This window comes from Podarcis gaigeae, assembly GCF_964106915.1.
Source record: "Podarcis gaigeae genome assembly, chromosome: 8".
NCBI lineage: Eukaryota > Metazoa > Chordata > Lepidosauria > Squamata > Lacertidae > Podarcis > Podarcis gaigeae.
Window position 1 is genome coordinate 5,040,520 of NC_139684.1, and position 21,533 is coordinate 5,062,052.

The 21,533-nt window shown below is 42.9% G+C and overlaps 1 protein-coding gene across 4 annotated transcripts; it reads right to left on the reverse strand.

Annotated features, from left to right (window-relative positions):
• Positions 1 to 783: 783 nt before the first annotated feature.
• On the reverse strand, positions 784 to 16,720 carry MXD1 (MAX dimerization protein 1). 4 transcript variants are annotated; one of them, XM_083753434.1, is made up of 7 exons: positions 16,377 to 16,655; positions 14,792 to 14,891; positions 11,830 to 11,859; positions 9,820 to 9,873; positions 6,416 to 6,530; positions 5,809 to 5,968; positions 784 to 5,697 (listed from the first exon to the last, which is right to left on the reverse strand). In XM_083753434.1, the coding sequence occupies exons 1-7, from the start codon at positions 16,453 to 16,455 to the stop codon at positions 5,510 to 5,512; spliced, it is 726 nt and encodes a 241-aa protein (XP_083609560.1). In that variant the 5' UTR covers positions 16,456 to 16,655; the 3' UTR covers positions 784 to 5,509. The 4 variants fall into 4 exon arrangements, with proteins under 4 accessions (XP_083609560.1, XP_083609559.1, XP_083609561.1 ...); XM_083753433.1 differs by having other exon boundaries at positions 784 to 5,700; XM_083753435.1 differs by lacking the exon at positions 9,820 to 9,873 and having other exon boundaries at positions 784 to 5,700; positions 16,377 to 16,720.
• Positions 16,721 to 21,533: the final 4,813 nt, after the last annotated feature.

The following is a 21,533-nucleotide window of genomic DNA, read 5'->3' on the forward strand; positions in this document are numbered from 1 at the left end:
GGAAGCCCGCGTAGTCATGTGGCCAGCATGACTTAAGCCGCTTCTGGCAAACCAGAGCAGCGCATGGAAACGCCATTTACCTTCCCGCCAGAGCGGTACCTATTTATCTACTTGCACTTTGATGTGCTTTCAAACTGCTAGGTTGGCAGGAGCAGGGACCAAGCAACGGGAGCTCACTCCGTTGCGGGGATTCGAACCGCCAATCTTCTGATCGGCAAGTCCTAGGCTCTGTGGTTTAACCCACAGTGCCACCTGTGTCCCCATTTCTGGGTTAGCAGAATCTGTAACCTGAGGTTACCACTGTACTTTGTTCCTCCCACTTCCTTTGTCCTTGAGCTGACAGTTCACCAGATTTGGCCCAAGACCACAGCTCCTAGTCTAGTCCCCAGTTCTGTGGAAGAGTCAGACATCAACCAGCAGGATTCAGACAAGTGGAGGAAATGATGCTTCCATACTATACTTTCCGCCCCCTCTTCCCTTGCATGGCTCAGAGTAACTGATATGGTACTGTCAGTGGCCAAACATTAATCAGGTCCACATTTGCTTAGTTTCATCAATGCCATAGCATCAGCTCAAGTTCCCAGAATCTCAATGGGTCCTTAGTATGGGTGCTGCTGCTGGAAGCTAGGGCAAAAAAAAATGCTAGAAGTAGTTTTCAGACAGCTGTATGTTCCCTATAGACTGTGAAAAAAGATTTACTAGCTAGTTTCAAAATGATCTGAATGTCTTTATAAATGAATGAATAAGAGCTGCCTTTCAAGAAACACCCACACTGGAGCACTCTTTAATAATGAAATAATTTATTTTCTAACAGTTGAACAATACAGAAGTATACATATACACAGCAAGGTCTTCTAAAACATGTAATTTCTAAAAATGCATGTGCTAACTGTAATAAAAAGCACCATTATATGGTCTTGACACAGGATTTTTATGACATGGTATTTACATTAGGAACTGAACATCTGGAAACTGAATTCCTATTTTCTCCCTATCTGCTGCTCCCCTGTTTAGGCTGCATTTTTATTTGGAAGACTCCAAAACTAATGTCAAGAGTTCAAAAGCGCAAGTGTTGTTAAGAGCACCTATTTGAGGAAAGGTCAATCAAAAGTACAGCACAAAAATAAAGCCGAACTCCTCCAGATAGGCCAAATCTTTGGACACTTCAGAAGGGAACAGGTATGTTTCAGTAAGCATATTTAAGCCATCAAGCAGATGGCAGCCAAACAAGCTGACTTTAAGAGTTGTTCAACCAGACCACAATAGGAGTTGGGACTGGTTTGCTATAGTCAAACAAACAGGTTTGCTATAGTCAATCTTTGTACAGAGACGCAGAGCAGGAAAAGAGATTTTGTTTGCTCAGTAGTGTGTGGGGGTGTTTTTCCTCCAAACTAAGAGTGTCACTGATTCATATAGATGTTCAAAGAGCTTCAGGTGGTCATAATGTACAAAAACCAAACACTTGCCCTAACAGAAAGAATTAATAATAATAATAATAATAAACCCTCTTCAAATCAAAGCAGCAAGGGAGTAAGCAACACAGTATTTGTAATCAGGGGAGCAAACATAAACTAGGTATAGAAAGCAGAATTTGTCTCAATACAGTTAAGTGTCAAAACCTGAAATTTGTTACCAAGAGGGCAAAAGGAGGACTCAGAGTCCTAATATATTGCTAGAGCTTACACCAGATGCCCAGTTCACTCTAATTAGACAGAGAGCACTTAAAAAAAACGAACCTTCCCCATCATTCATCCCATCCTCCCAAAGAACATAGGGCTTCCTTCTAGTGGATTTGTAAGTGCTCCTGAAGAGAGAGAGCAACAAGACAAAAGAATGAGGGAGGGGGATAAGGGCGGGAGAGAAGTGCCATATTCTGAGAACAAAGTGCTAAAATGGCAGTTGGCAGAACTCAGCCTGCTAATGCCCAGAGCTCTGGAATCTTGCAAGAGGGTGGGAAAGTTTGTGGCACCTCACTGGACATCTCAAATAAGTGCTCAGCTTGAATCAAAAACAGGTATTCATACCAACCCTGGAAAAAAGTTCACAAGATGTGACTATCAGCACCTTGAAAGCTCTGCTTTATAAAAAACACAATACCATAATAAAAGTTCTGGGTGTTCAACACTCAGGAGAAAAGTTCATCAGGTACAGACAATACTTTTTAGGCTACTTCAGACTGTCACCCTGACATCCACATTTACTTCTGATCAGAAAGAGCAAAACCTTTGAATTTCCATTTCCAATCAAGTGCGCCCCACATTCGCTTCTGCGCAGGCCGTTACTGAGTGCAACAGCATTTATTGCGACCTTTTTAACACATGCGGCTTCCAGCTGTAAACACAGGCACAGAAACAACCCCAGTTCCCCTTTAGTAATCTTCAAAATTAATGTATCTGCAGCTTATCGAGTCATAATGCTGGTGGATCAGTGAATTCGAGAGAAAGTCTGGCTAGACCATAATGTCACACTTCTATGGCCCAGCTTATACATCACCCAAGTGACATGGTTGCCACTCGCTACCCCTGTGGTTGTTCCCACACCACCCTGGCAGTGTATGAAACCTCTGCTCATGAAGTTGAGACAGGATAGATTAGTGCAGTTATGCACCACACCAGTGCTGCCTACCTGCAAGCACAGTACAAACCTCCCTCACCCTGTTGGCAGGAATTTCTAATAATGGGGGCCATGTAGGCAACTGGGCCTATTTATCCATCCTTGAAGTGGGCACAACTATCTGAGGGATGGGCTGGGTGAATAGCAAAGAGCACCACAAAAGTTTGCAGCTGCTAAGGCCAGTCCTAGCCAAGAGATTTAAAGGTGTCCCTGGAGCCCACAGGACAACTTGTTTTACCTGCCCAGATGCTTCTGAAACCCCGCTCACCTCCTTAGGTTAGTTTTTTTTTAACGTTAGTGCATCATTTGCAAAATTCAATTTTTCTGTACCATCCAAATTTTGAAAGGACCACATCCAAACAGTGCAAAGATTAATTACCGGTTCACAATAGGGACCATAAAACCAAAACCCCAACCCCCCAAAACAATAATCCCACAGTATTTTACTAAAAATACAACAGGCACAATCCACCAGGAATTTCTCCGGCTCAAAGTACACCAAAACAAAAGTGGCCACATACAACCATGGCTAAACTGCTACTTCCATGTGTGTATATATTTTTGTTGCTTGAGGAAGGAGGGAGAGAAAGAAGGGGTATTATCTAGGAGAAGTTAGAAGTGGATTGTGCCCAGTTATAATTAACTCATATAAAGGCACCACAATTAAAACACATTAGGCCGAATCCTTAAGACTCGTTACGTCTAAAGAAAAGTACACAAATTTGTAATTCAAATTTACCCCATCAAAATGCCCCCAAAATCTGAAGTTACTTTGAACCTTAAAGTGGCAACATGGAGTTGAATTTGTGAGGCAGTTTTATGCAACTCATTAACAAATATAGAAGCTCAAAGGTCTCAGGCAAGAAACATGTCGGAACAAAGGACCTCAAAGTGCAGCTACTCAACTTCTTTTAGTTTACAGGTTGGGAGCTAGCTCTCTGAAGGGTTTTCTGCTTCGATTCAAAGCCAGCTTATAAATGCAAGAAGGCCTCCAACAAATAGGAGTTCAGTGCAAGTCTGCTGGACAACTTAAAATTCCAGCCTTTTTTTTTTTTTAAGATAGCACACTCAAAAGAAATAGCTTTGGAGATCTTTAGCAATCCACTAGCCCCACTTCCCATCTTGATTTTTTTTCCAAAGATAGCTTTAAGCTTCTTGAAGAAATCAAATGTAATTTTCATGTTGTTTAGAACTTGTGTCCTAGTGGATTTTGGCAGCTCAGGTCATGCAAGCAAGCATGAATTACATTTTGAAGCTAGATAAGCTACATAGCCCTTTTAGAGTGAAGTGACATGAAGTTGCTTAACTGGCTCTCAGGTATCCTCTAAGTGCTCGGGGACAGCAAGCTGTATACAAATAAATATTAAACGTCCCTGGGAGTTAGTTAATGTTCAAAGCAAAGAGAATGGGACTAAGGAAATCTCTCTCAGTGGACCATGAAATACAAAGTTTCCTAAACATCTATAAAAGCATAAAATCATAAGAATGTTATTACATTAAGTTTATATAAAAATGAATAAATACTATTCATAGACCACGTTATGTACATTTTTGTGTGCTCTAGTTAGTGGTTAGAATGCTGTTGGATGTGGGACACCAGAGACAGGGTGAGAAGCGGACAGAAAAGATAATAAAAGTCAAACCTAAAATCCACATGCAAGTCACTTTTCTGAGGGCTACCAAATAATTTAAACAGGCAAAGGAGTGCTAGAATGCCAAGATGGCACCACAGAATTACTGTAATGCAGTCTCCTCAGTCATTAACTCAAAGCTAGCACAGCTAACTTTGTCACTCAGTTATTGCTGAATTTTTTTAAGTAAACAGATTGGACTAGAACCAAGTATACAAATGAGGCATAATTCTTTTGTGCTAAAGGGATCGAGATCAGCTTTGTTCATCTCTCGGAGGTAGAAAGAATTGTCCCAGAGACAAGAAGGACTTAGCTAGAACTGCTGCTAGGAACAAAAGGTAAATGCAGCTATCAATGCAAAGACATCATAATAAAGATTGCACTGGAGTAGTTTAAAGTACCATTTGGTCTTTTGACACCAAAGATAATTGAGATGTCTTTAAGTAAAGGCATCCTACCAAGGTAATGAGCTAATAGTGAAAGAACCCCACCCCATCAAGAGCCTACTGCACAATCCTATTCCTACTATATTTCTGCCAAAGTTAGTTTTAGTCTGCCAGTTGCCTGTCTCAATCCTTGCCCTCTGGGACTACTGATGAGAAGGTGGCTCAGTGCTTATAATCCAAATGGAGCTTTGATTCAGTACTGGCAGGAGTGTCTCAGAGATTACTACATTACAACTACAATGACTTGGGACACTTCAGAGTAACTTCTGAACAGTGGCTGGGACATTTCACTGCACAATTCCCTCACAGAAACTTGCAATGCTTCATAAGTATGCTCAGCCAATTACCAGCTCCGAATGACAGAAACCACGAGTTCTTCCTATAGAGGTCATGTTTGAGGAACAGTGGCTAGTCTGGCTGTTTTGGACACCTTATATTATGCTCTCCCCTCCTCCCACCCCTATAGTGAAAAAGTTAATCTTGAACATTAAGCAACAGCAGCACAGGCAAAAAGTGTAAGTTGCTATTACTGCAACAATATTATTGGGTGCTTAGAAATTTGGTAGGAATGTTCAGTCTCATAGAGATGAGTTTACTGACAGAAAAGGGAAGCTAGTGGATGCCATCAGATGTGTGCTCCAGAGAGTAGCTTGTAACCCACAACCCTATGCACTGTTTTCAGACTTAGGCAAAGCAGATTTTGGTAATGTTGGTGGCACAAGAAGTTTACGTGCAAGAGAATTGTGGGACGGTCCAACATACTACCTAGTAAGATCCAACAAGGAAACAGCAATGGATGGAAAGAAAGCTACTGGCTCCTTATAGGCTGAGACAAGCCTTGAGATTGTTCTGCAGCTTTATTCTCTTAATGCCGGCGCTCGAATAGCCCTCATCACTGCAGACACTCTGCAAGCTTCCCCTTTCGTCCAAATCACTTGGGCTACTGCTGCTGCTCCAGTCTAGGTCCCCTGTTAGGTAGTCTGTGCTTTCCACATCCACATCGATTTCTTCTGCAAAAGAAATGCAATGTTACTTGGGTAACTCAGACAGCATTCACTTCCTAACAATGCAATTCCTATTTGGTCATGGGACCCAACTCAAACACCACCAGTACACACCTCTGTCTGAATCGGATCGATCAGAAGAAACAGTAGATCCTATACTGTCCATTCTTATTCGCTCAATACCCAGTTTCTCCAGCTGCCTTTTCAGGTGCCGCTGTTCTCGTTGCAACTGATCTATTTGGTGTACTGCTTTTCTGTCATAGTCTTCAAGTTTCTGTAGAACAAAACAGGTGTAATATGATTCTTGTGCATTATGTGCAAAAGTTAAAAGCCATTATATCAATTTATTATTATTTGCATATGAAAGTATGTCTAATGGCACTTCCCAAGCAATTTTAAGGCCTTGTATAAAATCATGTGGACCCTTCATCAGTGATGCGCAGGCATTGTCTTTGGCACCTACTCGTCATGATTTACCTTCAAGTGCCTGCCAAGACTTAATGTCTGTATGTATTCTTCCAATGTGGTACAATGTTGACTCAAAGATTATGATGTTTTGTCCTTTCTCGTCCCATGATGAAGCAGCCCTCTTCATTTGCGAGGAAACAATGTTCTTTAGGAATATGGCGTTATTTACTCCCTATCTCAGTTCCATGATATATTTGACAAACATAATGAGCTTTTTTACATGGAGCTCTAGAGCCCATCCACATCAACTCACCTTGATGTGCAATTTAGCTTTTGTAAGTAAACTTAGTGTGGTATGCCTACTGGATTCCGGTCCAAGAGGCACCAGCCCTTTGAGCTTCTCCAGACACAGTCGAAGATGAGCACGTCTGTTAACGAAGATACACACAGGTTGTTGTGAGTGTAAGATCAACGATCTGGAAACATTCATCATGGGTACTTCTCTATTATATAACTAAGGAACTAGGATAAGTAATCATGAAGCTTAGAAAAGAGATGAAAAGCATATTCACCACTGTCTCAGGCCATTCTGAATTACCGGTAGGTCTTTTGAAAGTTGGCTATGCCTGATTCAATACCCATTCTAAATGTCTAAAACAGGCCATAGTGGGCAAGCCAAACTCTCCTGTCCTATGTCCAATGTGGGGCAGTGATATTGAGGCTGGGTCAAAAAGGGGTTTACAGGTAGCTTTGAAGCTCAACCATCAGCTGATTGTCAGGGCTTCAAAGTGCGGCACAAGACTCCTTTCAAGCTCCAATCAGCTACACAAGGGAGTTAAGATTCAGTTTCCTACCTGTAGTTTAAATGTACTTTGACGTAACATATGCCATGAAACTAGTCAATCTCAAAATAAAATACACCACAAAGTCATAAAGTGATGCAATTATAATTACACAACGCAAGATACCCACACATTTTAATTAAAACTAATTCCAGTTTTACCTTACCCAGTAATGTAGCAAAATTAGTTTTAGAGATAACTAACCACCACTGATAAGTTGATCACCAGCATTTTAACTAGCTGTTGGAGACCTTGAGCTTTTCCATGTAATACTCTGTTTAGCTTTAGAATTTTTCAACTAAAGGCAAAAGCCTTTAAACTGAATGGTTTTAGTAAGCCTATTCATTAACTGTTGTCATTTTTTTGCAGATACCCCCACACAACATTCAAGCCTACTGGACTACTGGCATGTCTAACCAAGTACTATCAATTCTGACCATAAACAGTTCACAAAGGTCTCTTTCCTGGTCCTACAACCTTTTAAATTCCCAGCTTTTGCCTCTTCCCTTCAGCTCAGTCCTCCATTCCTTAACCACATGGGACGAAAGAGAAAACAGATTTTTAAAACAAATTCACTCTAGCCTTCTATTCGGCTCAGGACTGATGACAAAATAAACAGTATGTGTATGAAGCAAGGGTGGGGAAGCTTTTTAGACTGGTGGGCCAGATTCCTCTATTTCCACACCACCATGCACCAACCTTGACAGGTGAGCAGATGCAGGTAGGTTGTTGCATCCATATGGTTGTCAGGCACTTGGGAACCGCAGCATAGAGGCCTTTGCCAGCTTCCCAGGCACTGAGCATACAGCTGGCAAAGCTGCTTTCTGCAAAAATTGGCTGCACAGCTGAGTTCTGCACAGGGAACTCTGCTGCACAGCTGATCCAGCAAGCTTGAACTTCAACCCTGTTTTATGTTTTCCCTGATTTAGGCAGGGATCAGCTGCACAATAGGGTTCTCTATGGAGGAACTTGGTTGTGCTGCTAACCCGTCACATATGACATCAAGTGTGCAGCAGATGGGCGTGGTTTGGGGGAAAACAGCTTAACAGGTCAAAATGGAATCCATGCTGGACCAAATTCAGCCAGTGGGCTGAAGGCTCCCTACTGATGTTTAAAATACTAGCTTGTGAAGTATTTTATGTTCATGAAAGGAAATAAGTTCATGAAAGGAAATAAGATTGGAAGAAACTCCCAGAGCACATTTCTCTGGAGGAAGTATATAGTTATGGTCCCTTTTTTTTTACACTGGTATTAAAAAGGAATTCCTGTCAGGCTGTACAAATGAAGCCCTTTGCAGAGGTGGGTGAAAAGAACAGAGAGCCAGCCTAAGGTAAGGGGAGAGTTACATGGAACAGCCTTTTGGTGAAAGCCAGGAGCTGGGAACACAGGCCTGAAAGTTTTTGCTCAGGGAGATGGTGTTCTTTATGCTTACAAAATTATTGGGATTAGTCTTTTCTTTTCAAACAAAAAAAGTGCTGGGAGTTAGGACTGTGGGGACAATAGGACCTCCTCCTTCAAGTCAAACTGCCACATACTTAGGGGCATTTTTAATACAACAATAAAAATAAAGAAAACAAATATTCCCACAGGCTAGTAAAAATAATTGGTGGCTTACAAGCTGATCTGCCTTTTGTAGAGCCCAGGCTGCAGCAATTACAATTTGCCCTCAATTAGTCCTATGCAATCCTAAGTAAAGATACATATTTACTAAGTATACAAAAGTACTCTTAATACCAGCATGGAACAGTATATATTTAATAAGCAAGAACTATGTTGTGAACCAGAATTTCATTGACACAACAAGGAAAGTTTCAGAAGTTCTTCAAATACAGTCTAGGTCAGGAGTAGCCAATGTGATGCCTTCCAGATGTAATTGCAATGACATGAAATCAATAAAGCAACAATAAAGTATTGCATTTTTAAAAAGAGCACTGATAAAACTTCCTTTCCCCCCTATCCAGATGGATAACCATAACATTTTATTTGGCTGCCAGAATTTTAACTGTTTAAGCCAGATGAGTCATAGTGCTTCCATTTTCAAAGCATTACACGGACTTCCTAGTTGTTTCCAATTCAAGGAATTCCCTTTAAAGCTCTAAGTGCCTTCAGACCCAAATGCCTATAGGACAATGCCTTGAGATCCTTGGCAGACGGCCTTCTTCCTTAGTGAAAGCGTATTATGTATGCACTAAGGACAGGGTAGTTTCTGTGCTGGTACCACACTCCTCTCCTCAGGGAGACATGACTGGTGTTGGCGTTACTATTTTTGGCATTACTATCTTTTCAGCAGGGACGCGGGTGGCGCTGTGGGTAAATGCCTCAGCGCCTAGGGCTTGCCGATCGAAAGGTCGGCGGTTCGAATCCCCACGGCGGGGTGCGCTCCTGTTGCTCAGTCCCAGTGCCTGCCAACCTAGCAGTTCGAAAGCACCCTCGGGTGCAAGTAGATAAATAGGGACCGCTTTCTAGCGGGAAGGTAAACGGCGTTTCCGTGTGCAGCTCTGGCTCGCCAGAGCAGCGATGTCACGCTGGCCACGTGACCCGGAAGTGTCTTCGGACAGCGCTGGCCCCTGGCCTCTTGAGTGAGATGGGCTCACAACCCCAGTCTGGCAAGACTGGCCCGTACGGGCAGGGGTACCTTTACCTTTACCTTTTCTTTTCAGCACCAGTTTAACATACATTTGCTCAGGAGTTTGAAAGGCTTGTTATCCCAGTCTTCTTTTACTTTTTACAGTTCTCTTTGCCTCTCAATCTTTAAATCACTTGACAAATGTTTTATTATATTTGTATTATTATGTTCACTGTATGCTCCCTGGAATCCCTTGAAAGGCAGCCTACAGCTATTGTTAAAATAAAACAGACAGTAAACACTATTTACTTGGTTATGTTGCAAGCAGTCTTCACAAATGCAACCTTGCTATTTGTAGACATGCTGTAAACACATTTAAAATTTAAACACTTAATTTTCATTTATTCCATGGAAGAAAATAAAACACGTGCTTAACTTTTGTTATTGAATTAAAGTGTGCAAAGTGCTTAACCATGACTAAATCATGCCCACATCATTTTAAATTGTAGTTCCTAAGATATCTTATTGGATCATGAGATTTACAGGCTGAGCTGGCAGAATTTCTCTGCTTCACTTTCTGTAATTACCTTGGTAAATATTATGGGAGGCAATTTACTAAGCACTGCTGAATGAGTTTTCTATAGAAAATGATTTACAACACACCTAATTTGGAACACAGACAAATGTTTACATGTTGTAGGCTACATTTACTAAAAAGGCCCAAACTGCTCTACAGTAAATGGCCTGAAGGACAACAGGGAATTTTTCCTAAAACATTTTCTTCCTGGAAATCCAGTTCATGCTAACAATGATCAAAAGCTGAACATTTAAAGCATAATGTATTGTTTCAATTCTATAATTTAAAAGATTGAAGATGTGCAGCTATTTAAATTCACTTTAGGTGCAAAGTGTTGTAGCATGTTTAATCCCTTGTTGAAAGCGCCTGTGTAAAAACACAGAATGATTTTTTGTCTGTGTAAAAAAATAATTTCATTCTTAAATGAAGTAGAAAAATGTCAAAATGAAGCCCATGGTGCATTTTAGAGAAATAGTAATAAGTAGTTTCCTATTTTCTAAGTTTCATAACCATTAACTCATCATTTGCCATATCCCAAATTAAGCTCCAGTTCTTACAAAAGATATGCAGCTAATTCCTAAAATGTTTCAGGAGAGGTTGTACCAAGATCATTTTCTATATGACATAGGAATTAGTCTAACATTCCAGCCTCACATGGTAAGTCTACCACACCAATAAAACCATCTCAATTAAGCCACAACACTGTCACTAAGGTACACGTAGTAAGTGCCTCCAAAGAGTACTCTAAATGTCCTATTTGTGCCAACCCAGTTAGAGCAGCAATCACATGTATGGATGCCAAATTGGCCTTAAACTTAATCCAATATGATCCTTTGAACAGGTTATTGACTTTATAAATCAGTATTTCCCGCATTCATTTACTAGTCTGAGAACTGTATGCAAGAAAAGTGGCAACAGGCAACCACAAACTAGTCCCTGCGGTGAAAGCCTTTTGAAGTACTGTGTGCCAGCTGGGAAATACAGACTGCAGACCCCCACTAGCACATGCGGTTGGAATGAAATCACACAGTTCCTAAGCAAACATCACTGGAGCAATAGCCCCTTTCTGAAGACCACGGAGGAGTAAAGCTGCTGAGAAGTTTTTCCTTCAGCAATATTTTTTTCTGAGACTTTGTCATTCGGAGAACCATCACTACCAACGTAGTTATTTTCATAACAGACCCAATATCCTAAAGGCACTCAAACATAGAAAGGCTGGAGGACAGTTTTCAGAATCATTTCAATGTGGTTTGAGAATTCTGATTATAGTGGGGTGATTTAATGCATATGGCAAACAGAATGGCCCAAAGACAGTGCACGTGAGATTTTGCATTAAAGCCTTTCCACTCAGCAGCTCTTGCCACATGCACAATTCTGTATATAGTCGTACCTCCTTTTGCGTCTGGGATCCGTTCTGGATACTCGACAAAGTGCGGCTCTGCGCACGTGCGAAGCACGATTTAGTGCTTCTGAACGTGTGTGAGCAGCAAACCCAGAAGTAACCTGTTTCAGTACTTCTGGGTTTGCCACGGACGTTCGACGAAATGGACCCTAAACGGGGCAGACTCAAAACAAGGTATGACTGTACTTCAAGCCACCACCCAGAAAAAAAACAGCTTCCCCAAACTGGATTTTTAAGCTAAAAACACTGCTTTGATTCACCTCATCAAATTACTATAAAATGTAAGATGCGACTACTGCTGTGATTAATACAAATTTATAATGTCCATTTGAAGACTCACCTGTTCTTTTCCATTTCGTTGTGTGTTGATCTAAATAGAGAAAGAGGGGATTAATGTAACCATTTACACTTGTCAACCATGGAGTAAACATACCTTTGCAGGTTTCAAACCACTGTCAACAAGATGCAACTCTGTTTGTAACTGAATCCCAGGTCAGTAGGGATCTCAAACCAGGGACCAGTTGCATTATGAATACGATACAATCATGCCTGCACGTTCCATGGATCTCACCATAAGGCGTGGCAAAAAAATCTACTGAATGAATCACAACCACTTATTTTGCAAGACCCACTGTCTTTCTGAATCCAACTATACCCCAGAATACAGATTAAGAAATAAATTTCCTGGACTATTTTAAAAGTCTTTCCTCCTCCTGTCCTGGGGTGGGGAACCGTTGCTTTTAAGAGCGAGAAAAAAACTTTCCAGGAGAACTCGATAACATTTGATTACAACTAAAAAAAAATACACATATTTAACCCATCCAAGTTACATGACTGCTCCTCTTAAAGCTTTTGAAGAACTTGTGAATGATTTTGGATAACTTACCCAACATAATCATCACCATAATTTCATTTAAATAAGTATGTGAGAAGAGAACATATTATATACACTCTGCACATGATGTACTCATGAAGACAAAACTGCTAATGCACAACAAAAACATATTGCACAAACCCATGTATGTGGCCATCAGGTGACACCCCCATGTGCCAAATCCTGGGGAAGACTGTTGTGTTTACTCGCATGAGAGGCTAGAAAAGTATTTCTTAAGTAGATAGAAACCTTTGTTTTTAGTATGTTCTTTTTATTATTCTAAACATTACATTGCAATTAAATAAAGGAAGAATAGAAATTAAAAAACAACACATGCAACAACAAATTAGAAGGGACAACTGAATGAGACTCCAGAAGATTCCTAGCTCAGGTTAGGTTAGAGCATGGTCAACTTGGTTAGAGCGTGTGCTGATAATGCCAAGGCTGCAGGTTCAATTCCCATATGGGATAGCTGCATATTCCTGCATTGCAGGGGGTTGGACTAAATGACCCTCAGGGTCCCTTCCAACTCTACAATTCTAAACCTTCCATATCTGATGCAACTGATGATCTAGCACCTAAATCGAGTGGTATGCACACTTTCAAAGTAAAGTTCCACTACACACTCATCTTTAAAGCAGGAAAACGGGCTTACATGAAAATCATTGGAGGAAGAACCTATAAACTGAACTGATTAGCTTGCCAGAGACTCTTGAACTATATTTGAGCATATATTTTACTTGTCCCAACATAATTTTATACAAACTATACACTTCCCTGGAGAACTATATCTAATGTAAGGTTCACATTAAAAGGTAAACTAATAAAGCTGGGGCAAGGGGGAAGAAGAGTTAACACTGAAACTTCATCTTCCACTTTCCATACCATTCCCAAATGGCAGAACATCATGTACTTATCTCAAGACCACTAACCACTGGCACAGCAGGGTAATTTAAGGATACAGCTTTAACTGGGTACTTCCTGCTTCTAAGGCATGCAATGATATAAAGGCAGCCTGAATCTCCAGATATGTAAACAGAAAACTAAAACAAATGTTAGCAAGCCAATGGTTAAATCAACTGGGCCTTAAAAAAGATTATAATACTTCAATAAGAACTTCTGAAATGAGGGTTGCCATATTTTGAAGAGCAAAAAAGAGGACACATTTGCCGACTTCTACTTTTATCACTATGACAACTCTCATTTTACATAACCATGAAAAGGACATATGGCAGTCCTAAACTGCCCAGTTCATCAGTGTCCAAGGAACTTAAATCTGCCATTATCTAGCAGAATTGTAATAGAGTATTATGTTTTTGTTCCAACAGACTTTGGCTTTCTACACCAAGATGTTATAATACTGACACTGTTATAATACTGACCCTCACTGTTAAGATTATTTTATCTGCTATCATTAACTGTTTTGCTTTTCTATATTTTATATGGTTATTTTGACATGCTGCAAGTCACCTTGATAGCTGTTTTAGGGATAAAGGATGGGACATAAATATGCCTAATAAACACATATTGTATTATATAGCAGTCTGGAATACTTACTACAAATACCCCATAGGGTATATGTAATAATAATTGTGTAATAATTGTGTAATAATTGGGTAATAATTGTGCTCAGGATTATAACAAGTGTGGGGAAACTCTGGTCTCCTAAACTACAGCTGCCATCATTCCTGGCTATTGACCATACTTTCCAGGCCTAGTTGGGAGTTCTGAAACATTTGGAGGGCCAAAAGTGCCTCACCCCGGATTACAGCTGTTAATGTGTTTTCAAATTTCACTGGCTTCAAATAAGCACTCTTCCAAATCCATTCTAAATTTCTTAGAAAACTTGGCTTCCAGAAATCTAAACTGGCACTGAAATGTGTGTGGCATTTCCTGCAAATTTAAATTGAGTATTTAGACTGATTAAGTGCCTTTTTTTTCTAAAACGTGTCTCAAAATCCTTAGAATGAAGCACCCCCAACTCAAGATGAAGGATGTTTTAAATTAAATTTGAATTTAATTTAAATTTTTGACAAATACTTCTTCAGATATTCCAACTGCAGCATTACAGTACAGTATATTGGTTCAGAGGCCAGTGTAACCATTGACAGGAAACAAAAGTGAAACTGTCATGCCCTTTTGATCACAAACAAAAAAAAATTTAGACAATACAATCTACATCTTGACTTAAACTGTAATCCTAACCCTGTCTACTCAGAAGGAAAATCCTAATTAACTCTATGGGGCTTACTCCCAGGCAAGTAGGGTTAGGACTACAGCTTAACCTTTTAATTAAGGCTAATATCCTTGTAATTAGCACGTGCCCAATGTACTCATCATGCCTCTGCTGTAGTTGCTTTGGAAGTGACTGAGTTATGTGCATGGCTCACCCTTCAAGACAAAGGCAGAACACTCAGTTTTTCCTTACCTGCTACTACTACTATTTTTCTTAGATTTGTTTCTTCGTTTTAAGGCATCTCTATCCTTGCTGCTGTAGGGTAACATGGAAGCATAGCCATGCTCAGCTTCTGTGGGGGAAACAATTATTCATCCCATTATTAACTCATAGCAAAACAAAACAACTCATTAAGTTCACTGGCAGATATAACTAAATACTTCATCTCCTGACATTCAATGCATGTTCTCCTTCAAATTAATCCCATCCACAGGATTTCACATGCCATGAAAGCTGAATTCAAAACACCCCTCACTCACAAATTCACTAGATGGCTAGCCTCAGACAAGTCTGTATTCTCTTTGTCTCAGCATTCTTAAATGCAATATGTTGACATCTTATCTTACAAGCCTGGTATAAAGAATACACAAATAGTGTACAGGAAGTACTGGTACTTTGAATGCTTGAAATGCACCAATTATTATGATGCTGAATCAATAATGTATCAGTTGTGGGTGGGGGTGACAAGAGATTATGAACACTGCGATACTCCCCCCCCCCCTTTCCCAGAGAAGATGTTAACAGAGTTTTGTAAAAGCTATTTGGAATTTACAAATGGGTAAAAGCAGCTTTCCATCTCGACAGTTTCAGCACTTGACCTCGATCGTCATGGCCGCTCCATTTCCTTCTACAGTTCAGGCCCCCGTTAGGGTTAAAAGCGGAGCGAGTGGGTGAGGAATAGCAGGGCACACCCCAACAACAGGGCGCGCTCCCCCAAACTGAATTGATTTGTGTGTGCCGGCTTCAGCCGCTTTATTTCTTTATTTGTCGCCATGGATGTTCTTGTTCAATACCTTCGAGAGGCTTTGTCACACATTAAATGGGGTGATATACAAGGGGGGCGCGATTTATCCACACGATCGGAAGCGGGGCGCGTGGTAGATTTTTATAGCCCCACAACCTGCCCCCCCCCCCCCGCCACGCTAAGTGGAAAGAGGAGGCGGCGGCTGGGAGGGAAGGAGGGAGGAGCGAGCAAGAGAAAAGGCAAAGCTGGATCAGAAGGGAGTCCGGGGCTCCCTCCCTAGTGAACAGGCTCAGAAGAAAGGAAATCTGAGGAGGAGGAGGAGGAGGAGGAGGCAGGAGCCAGGCCATTGCCCCCCCCGCGCCGCCTTTCGGGCTTATTTTTAGCCACCTCCTCCTCGCGCGGCGGAGCCTTTCCGGCGGTTCCCATTTTCTCTTTAAAGGCCCGAGTTGTTTACTCTTTTCCTCAGGGGGGATGGGAAGAAGGGAAGGCGGAGATCGTGCCGAAGGAGGGAGGGAGAAGCGGAGAAAAACACACGTACTAATAACAACGCGGCAGGAAGGGGGGAGATCGGCGTCGCCCCTCCCCCTTCTTCTCCAGCCTCCTCTCCTGAGGGGAGCGAGAGCAACAAAAAAACAACGGCGGCGGCGGCGGCGGCGGCATCCCGGAGGAAGCCTCGCTGTCACCGGGGCGGCCGGATGCTCTCCCTCAGCGCGGCCCGAGCCCCCCCGCCGCCGCCAGACGGGAGAGCGAGCGAGCGGTGAAGGCGACAGGCTCCGAGAGAAGCTGGGCCGGCCGGCCGGCCGGCAGGCCTACCTCGCTCCCTCCGCTCCAGGAACTCGGCCGCCTCCAGCAGCATCTGGATGTTTTCGCACACTTGGGCGGCCGCCGCCATTTTGCCGGCTGCTTGGTCCTGCCGCCGCCGGAGCCCTCGACGCCGACGACACCGCCACAGAGTCAGCCGCAGCAGCCAGGACTCTCTTCTTCCGCCGCCTCCGTCCAGCGCCCGGAGCCCGACTGTGTGTGTTTACCCCACCTCGCAGCCCCTGACAGACTCGCCGCAACCAACCCCTCCCTCCGCAGCCCAACCCGCTGCCCCAGGAGCGCGGCGCCCATTGGGCGCCCGTGGCCCGGCTCCGCCCCTGCCACTGCCCGATTGGCCCTCAGCTAGGCAGAGTGGAAAGGGGAAAATAAGCGGCCAGCCACGCCCTGCTCGCTCGGCATTGGCCGCCTCTGCTCCTGAACCCGCCTTTATCTAGCCCGAGGTTTCCCGCCTCTGGTTGGCTCGCCGAGCCGAAAAGGCCGCCCCTAATTCAGATCTAGTGTCTAATTGGACAAGCCTTAGAGGCACGTCCCATTCGACGGTGCTATAGCAGCGCCTTTCCTTTGCACGGGCGCCCCATTGGTCAGGGCTACCAAAATGACGCTTTACGCTAACTCCCGTAGGCCCAATCCAGGCTGCTCTGCCTTCTAACCCCGTTCGAGCCTTCCTTTTTGATTGGTCAGTGCTGCCCATGGCCCCCTCCCCTTCGCTTATTGTGTTGACTTCTAGCTTTCCGCCCCGCCCACTAGCCACGCGTCTTTGCCATTATTTCTTGGCCAATCAGTTTGGGGGAAGGAGGTGGAGGGGGCTCTAGGAGGCCCAGGCCTAGTTAGCTCTGCTGGCTAGAGCAGAGCAAGGCCTAAAGCCTAGGCTTGGTGCAAGGAGGCGGCGAGCGTGGCAGGCGCAGGAGGAGAAGGAGGGGCATTTGTGTTTGTGTAGGTGATCAAAACACGGCAGTCTCTGCCCCTGCAGGCTTACAGTCTTTTTATTTTGATTGAGAGAGAGACGGAAAACGCAGGAGGAAAACAAAAACTCAGCCACTGTTTTCTGAACAGGGGTTCCTATACTGACAGGCTGGCACAGTTCAGGGAGCACCAGGTGGAGCTGAGCCTCCTGCAAAGCTGATGGAATGAGGCTTTTGCTCCCTACCTCTCCCACTGGGACAGCCTGATGGAACTGCTGCCACCAGGTGACAGTTGCGGGGGGGGGGAGGCCTGGTGGAGCTCCCCCTTCCACCACATACCCCTTTGCCTCCTAAAAAGAAAAGGCAGCCACGTTGAGCTATAGGGAAACACACCCAAGACATCAGTTATATTAGGGCATTCTACTTTTGCTGGGTCGGGTTGGCACCCCATCTAGCCCAGCATCCTGTATTAATATATATATCACCACCATCTATATCCTCACCTTCTCTCCAAACACTCAAAGCAGCTTACAGATAGAATAGAAAAAGCTAAAAACATAGAAAACAAATCATTTAAAAGTATTTAAACACTGAGAATTAATATATATACCAAAATATCTATTAAAAGTATAGACAACAATAGTAACACTAAAAACCAAAACCAAAAAATACCCAGTCCTGTACTTACAGTGGCCAACTGGGTGCCTGTGGTAAACCATGTATGTGAAATTAAGATTGTTTTTAAACCTGACATACTCACTTTATTATTATTACTACCATCGTTGTCATATATCTTACCTTTCACCAAGACTGGGACTCAAAGTGGCTTACAAAAATTAAAACAAATATAAAATACAAAAGCTAAAGACATATAAAAGCTAATAGTTAAAATTAAACTCCAGCAGAATAAAAACAATATTAAAAATAATCCATTACAAATAAAAGCAGCAATGCACTATCACAAGCCCTTTTCTTAAAGAACAGTCAGGCCACAGAGGCCTGCTGAAATAAAACAGTCTTCTACCGGTGGAAGTTCCAAAGTCTGGCAGCAGACCTTCATATCCCCACTCCATATTTCCTTTCTTCTGAGCCTGTGAGGGTGGCGGGACCAAGAGAATGGCCACCTCTGAAGGTCTCAGAGCCCAGCAAGTTTGTATGGAAGACAGACATTCATACAGGGAACAACTGTTTTGTGCATGTTCAAAGCACATGGAACAGTGGATGCAAATACCATCCTCAGATCAGGAAGAGGGTGCAATGGGCGCGTAACAGGGCAGGTTTATGCACGCTCCACTAATGCGCGCAATAACCTGGAAAGCAACCTCAGCACAAATCAAGGGTTGCCTGCATAAGCATTTGCCATTTTACTGCCCATTCACTCAGTTTTGAGGTCCTTTTGGAGCTCTTCACAATCTTTTGTTTTAATCACTCTGAACATTTTGGTGTCATCAGCAAACTTGGCCACCACTATTCTCACCCTCACCTCTGGATCCTTCATGAACAAGTTAAAAAGCACAGGTCCCAAAAATGATCCATGGAGGATGTAAGATGAAGTGGCAGCTTCTACAAAATAATAGTTATAACCTCAAAACTACCTGGGGGTACAACACTTCAGCCTTCCAGGAAATTCTGTAAGTGACCTTAAGGTAACCCAAAATAGAACAAAGGAACTTCAATCAAAGACCCCATGAAACTGCTGGAAAGGGTAAGGAGTTCAGTATTACCACTTGGACTGAATTCAGGCAAAACATTTTCTTAAACATAACTACAGTCTGTTGTTTTGCAAGCCCCCTCCATAGAGGCTGGCCCCTCTCACTGTCCTCGGAGCTTGCTATCTCGGATAGACCAGGGAGATTTTGATAGGCGACATTTTCCCAAGAGTGGGTAAAATGCACAACCCCTCCCTCCTCCTGCTTCCGCAGGGGAAAGAAAATAAGTCAGAAATCTATTTACATTATGTTTATTTCTGACATTACAGCACTAGAGAAAAACACGTCCTTTCAGTTCAGTTCTTCTAGCAGGTCTGACAAACTTCCTGAACATGCGCAGTCAGAAGATTTCAAGTTACACTGTTCATAAAGACTTATCCAGCCTGTGAACGTCCTGGGAAATTCTTTTTTCCCACAGATAAGCGCATCATGTGATGTCAACAAACTGGCTGTCTGCAGCGGTGATGTTTCCATATACTGACACAGGCAACATGTGCGACTGTGCATGCACACATTGTTTTTGGACCCAGAAAGGGCATAACGGGGGTGGGGGGTGGGCTTATGCACACAATGACCCAGAATGCAACCCCCACGCAAATCAGGGGTTGCCTGTTCATGTCTTGGCTTACTGATGCCAGGGTGCCTGTGCCATGACCAACAACCATTATGTGAATGAGAACTTATCTTTTCCTTCAACCCCACTGCTTACAACTCCCATCACATCACCTTATGTAGCCTGTAACACAGTGTATTGCATGCATCTGAAGAAGTAGACCGTAGTGCACAAAAACCTATACCATAGTAAATGTATCTCAAGGGTCTCTGGTGTTTTCTCTGTAAGGTAGGAGGGATGGGGGAACCTCTCTTAGGTACATCACACAGCCTCATTCCCTTCCTGGGTCTACATGCCAGAGGCAAAAGTTAGTGGAGCAAAAAGTGTACAGTGCACATTAGTACAATAGACTAGTTACTGCACACCCAGTATCCTCTGTGCAAGCAAGATTGGACTTGAAGGATACATTCCCTTCAGAGTCCAACGCAGGGCTGGCGAGGGGCGTGGCATGAGGAGGACCAGATAGAGAAGGTGCATTTCACCACTCTGCCCTATGATCTGAGGTTCCCCATAGCTACCCTAAGAAGCAAACCTTTGAGGACAGTCTCTAAGAGGGCCAGAGAATCTCTGTATGTAGGAGACAAAAAGTAAGGAACGTAATACACTGCTAAGAAAACTATGGACTACATTTGAGCTTGTTTACCTGCATCAGGTATGACAACTGCATAATCCAAAGGTTGCCAGAATCTAGTTACTGAACACAGAATTCAAAAACTGGTCACCAATGCCTAATGGGTCATTACAGAGGGAGTGCCAACTTGGCCCCGCAACCGTGAGTGCCCAGGGCTGTGGGTGCCATGCAGCATGCATGGCCCTGGCACTGAAATTTGTGGGTGCCTGGCCCCTTCATCGGGAATTTTGTGGGTGCCCCAGGGAGTTGGCACCTATGCAGAGTCATGTCCCTGCTTTGTTTTTGAAACTGAAAGCAGTAGATGTAGCTTATTAACAGTAGATGTAGCTTATTATCCATGGATCATTCTGCCGGTTTGTTTTTCTTTAAAATGTCTGTCCTACTCAGTTTTTACTTGCTCACTCTAGAAGCAGTCTCTAATATTTATTACCAGGTGCCAAATCGGATGTTACTCTAATCCTAGCCAAACATTTTAGACAAATCAGAGTGTCTTGCAGGGTCCCCCTTTGCTTTAAACACTTTGTTTGCAATGACAAATGTGTTAGGTGGGATGGATGGGGTTGTAGGTGGCTGAGAGAATACACTTCGAAGGAGACACAACACAACACCACATCTTCCACAGCATGATCATATGGGTGCTTACTTCAGAAGTCATTCCCCTTGTACCAGGGGGTTTACATGAACATAAGCATCAGATTTTAGTTCCAGTGCTACAAATGTTGACCTCATTTTGATATTAGATTCTTGCTGGAGGCTTGTCATTATTTACTTTGGATTGATGCAGAAACCTTTATATGACCTCACCAATTGGGAAGTGGGAGAAGATTTGAGATGCCCAGCTGAACCAGAAGCAACGCAAAGCAGCCTTTATAATATCTACCAATTACTCAAGTAGTTTTAAATCAAACTGCAGTCCTGAGCTGCCTCATAATTAAATTTCATTTCCAGAGAAAGGTGTGTGTGTGTGTACGTGTACGCACACATTTTGACTCCCTGCACTGTTTGTTTTATCTTCATATTATTCTATCAGATAATCTTACGCAAGCTACACCCACTTGGACTGTGTGCTAGCAACATCCTGTTCACTTTAGAACTCTGTATGTACTTGTGTGTGGGAGGAATAAATCCCATTGCCATTCTAGGTCAAAGGAAGTTGAGCATGAGATTTTAATTTGGGCTGCACCTATCAAATTAGTTGTGCAGCAGCAAAGCTGCTGGAACCATTTATGCAGCCCAATCCCTAATCTCAGTGTTAAGTAATTCAGTGGGTCCTATACCAAATTAAGTATGCAA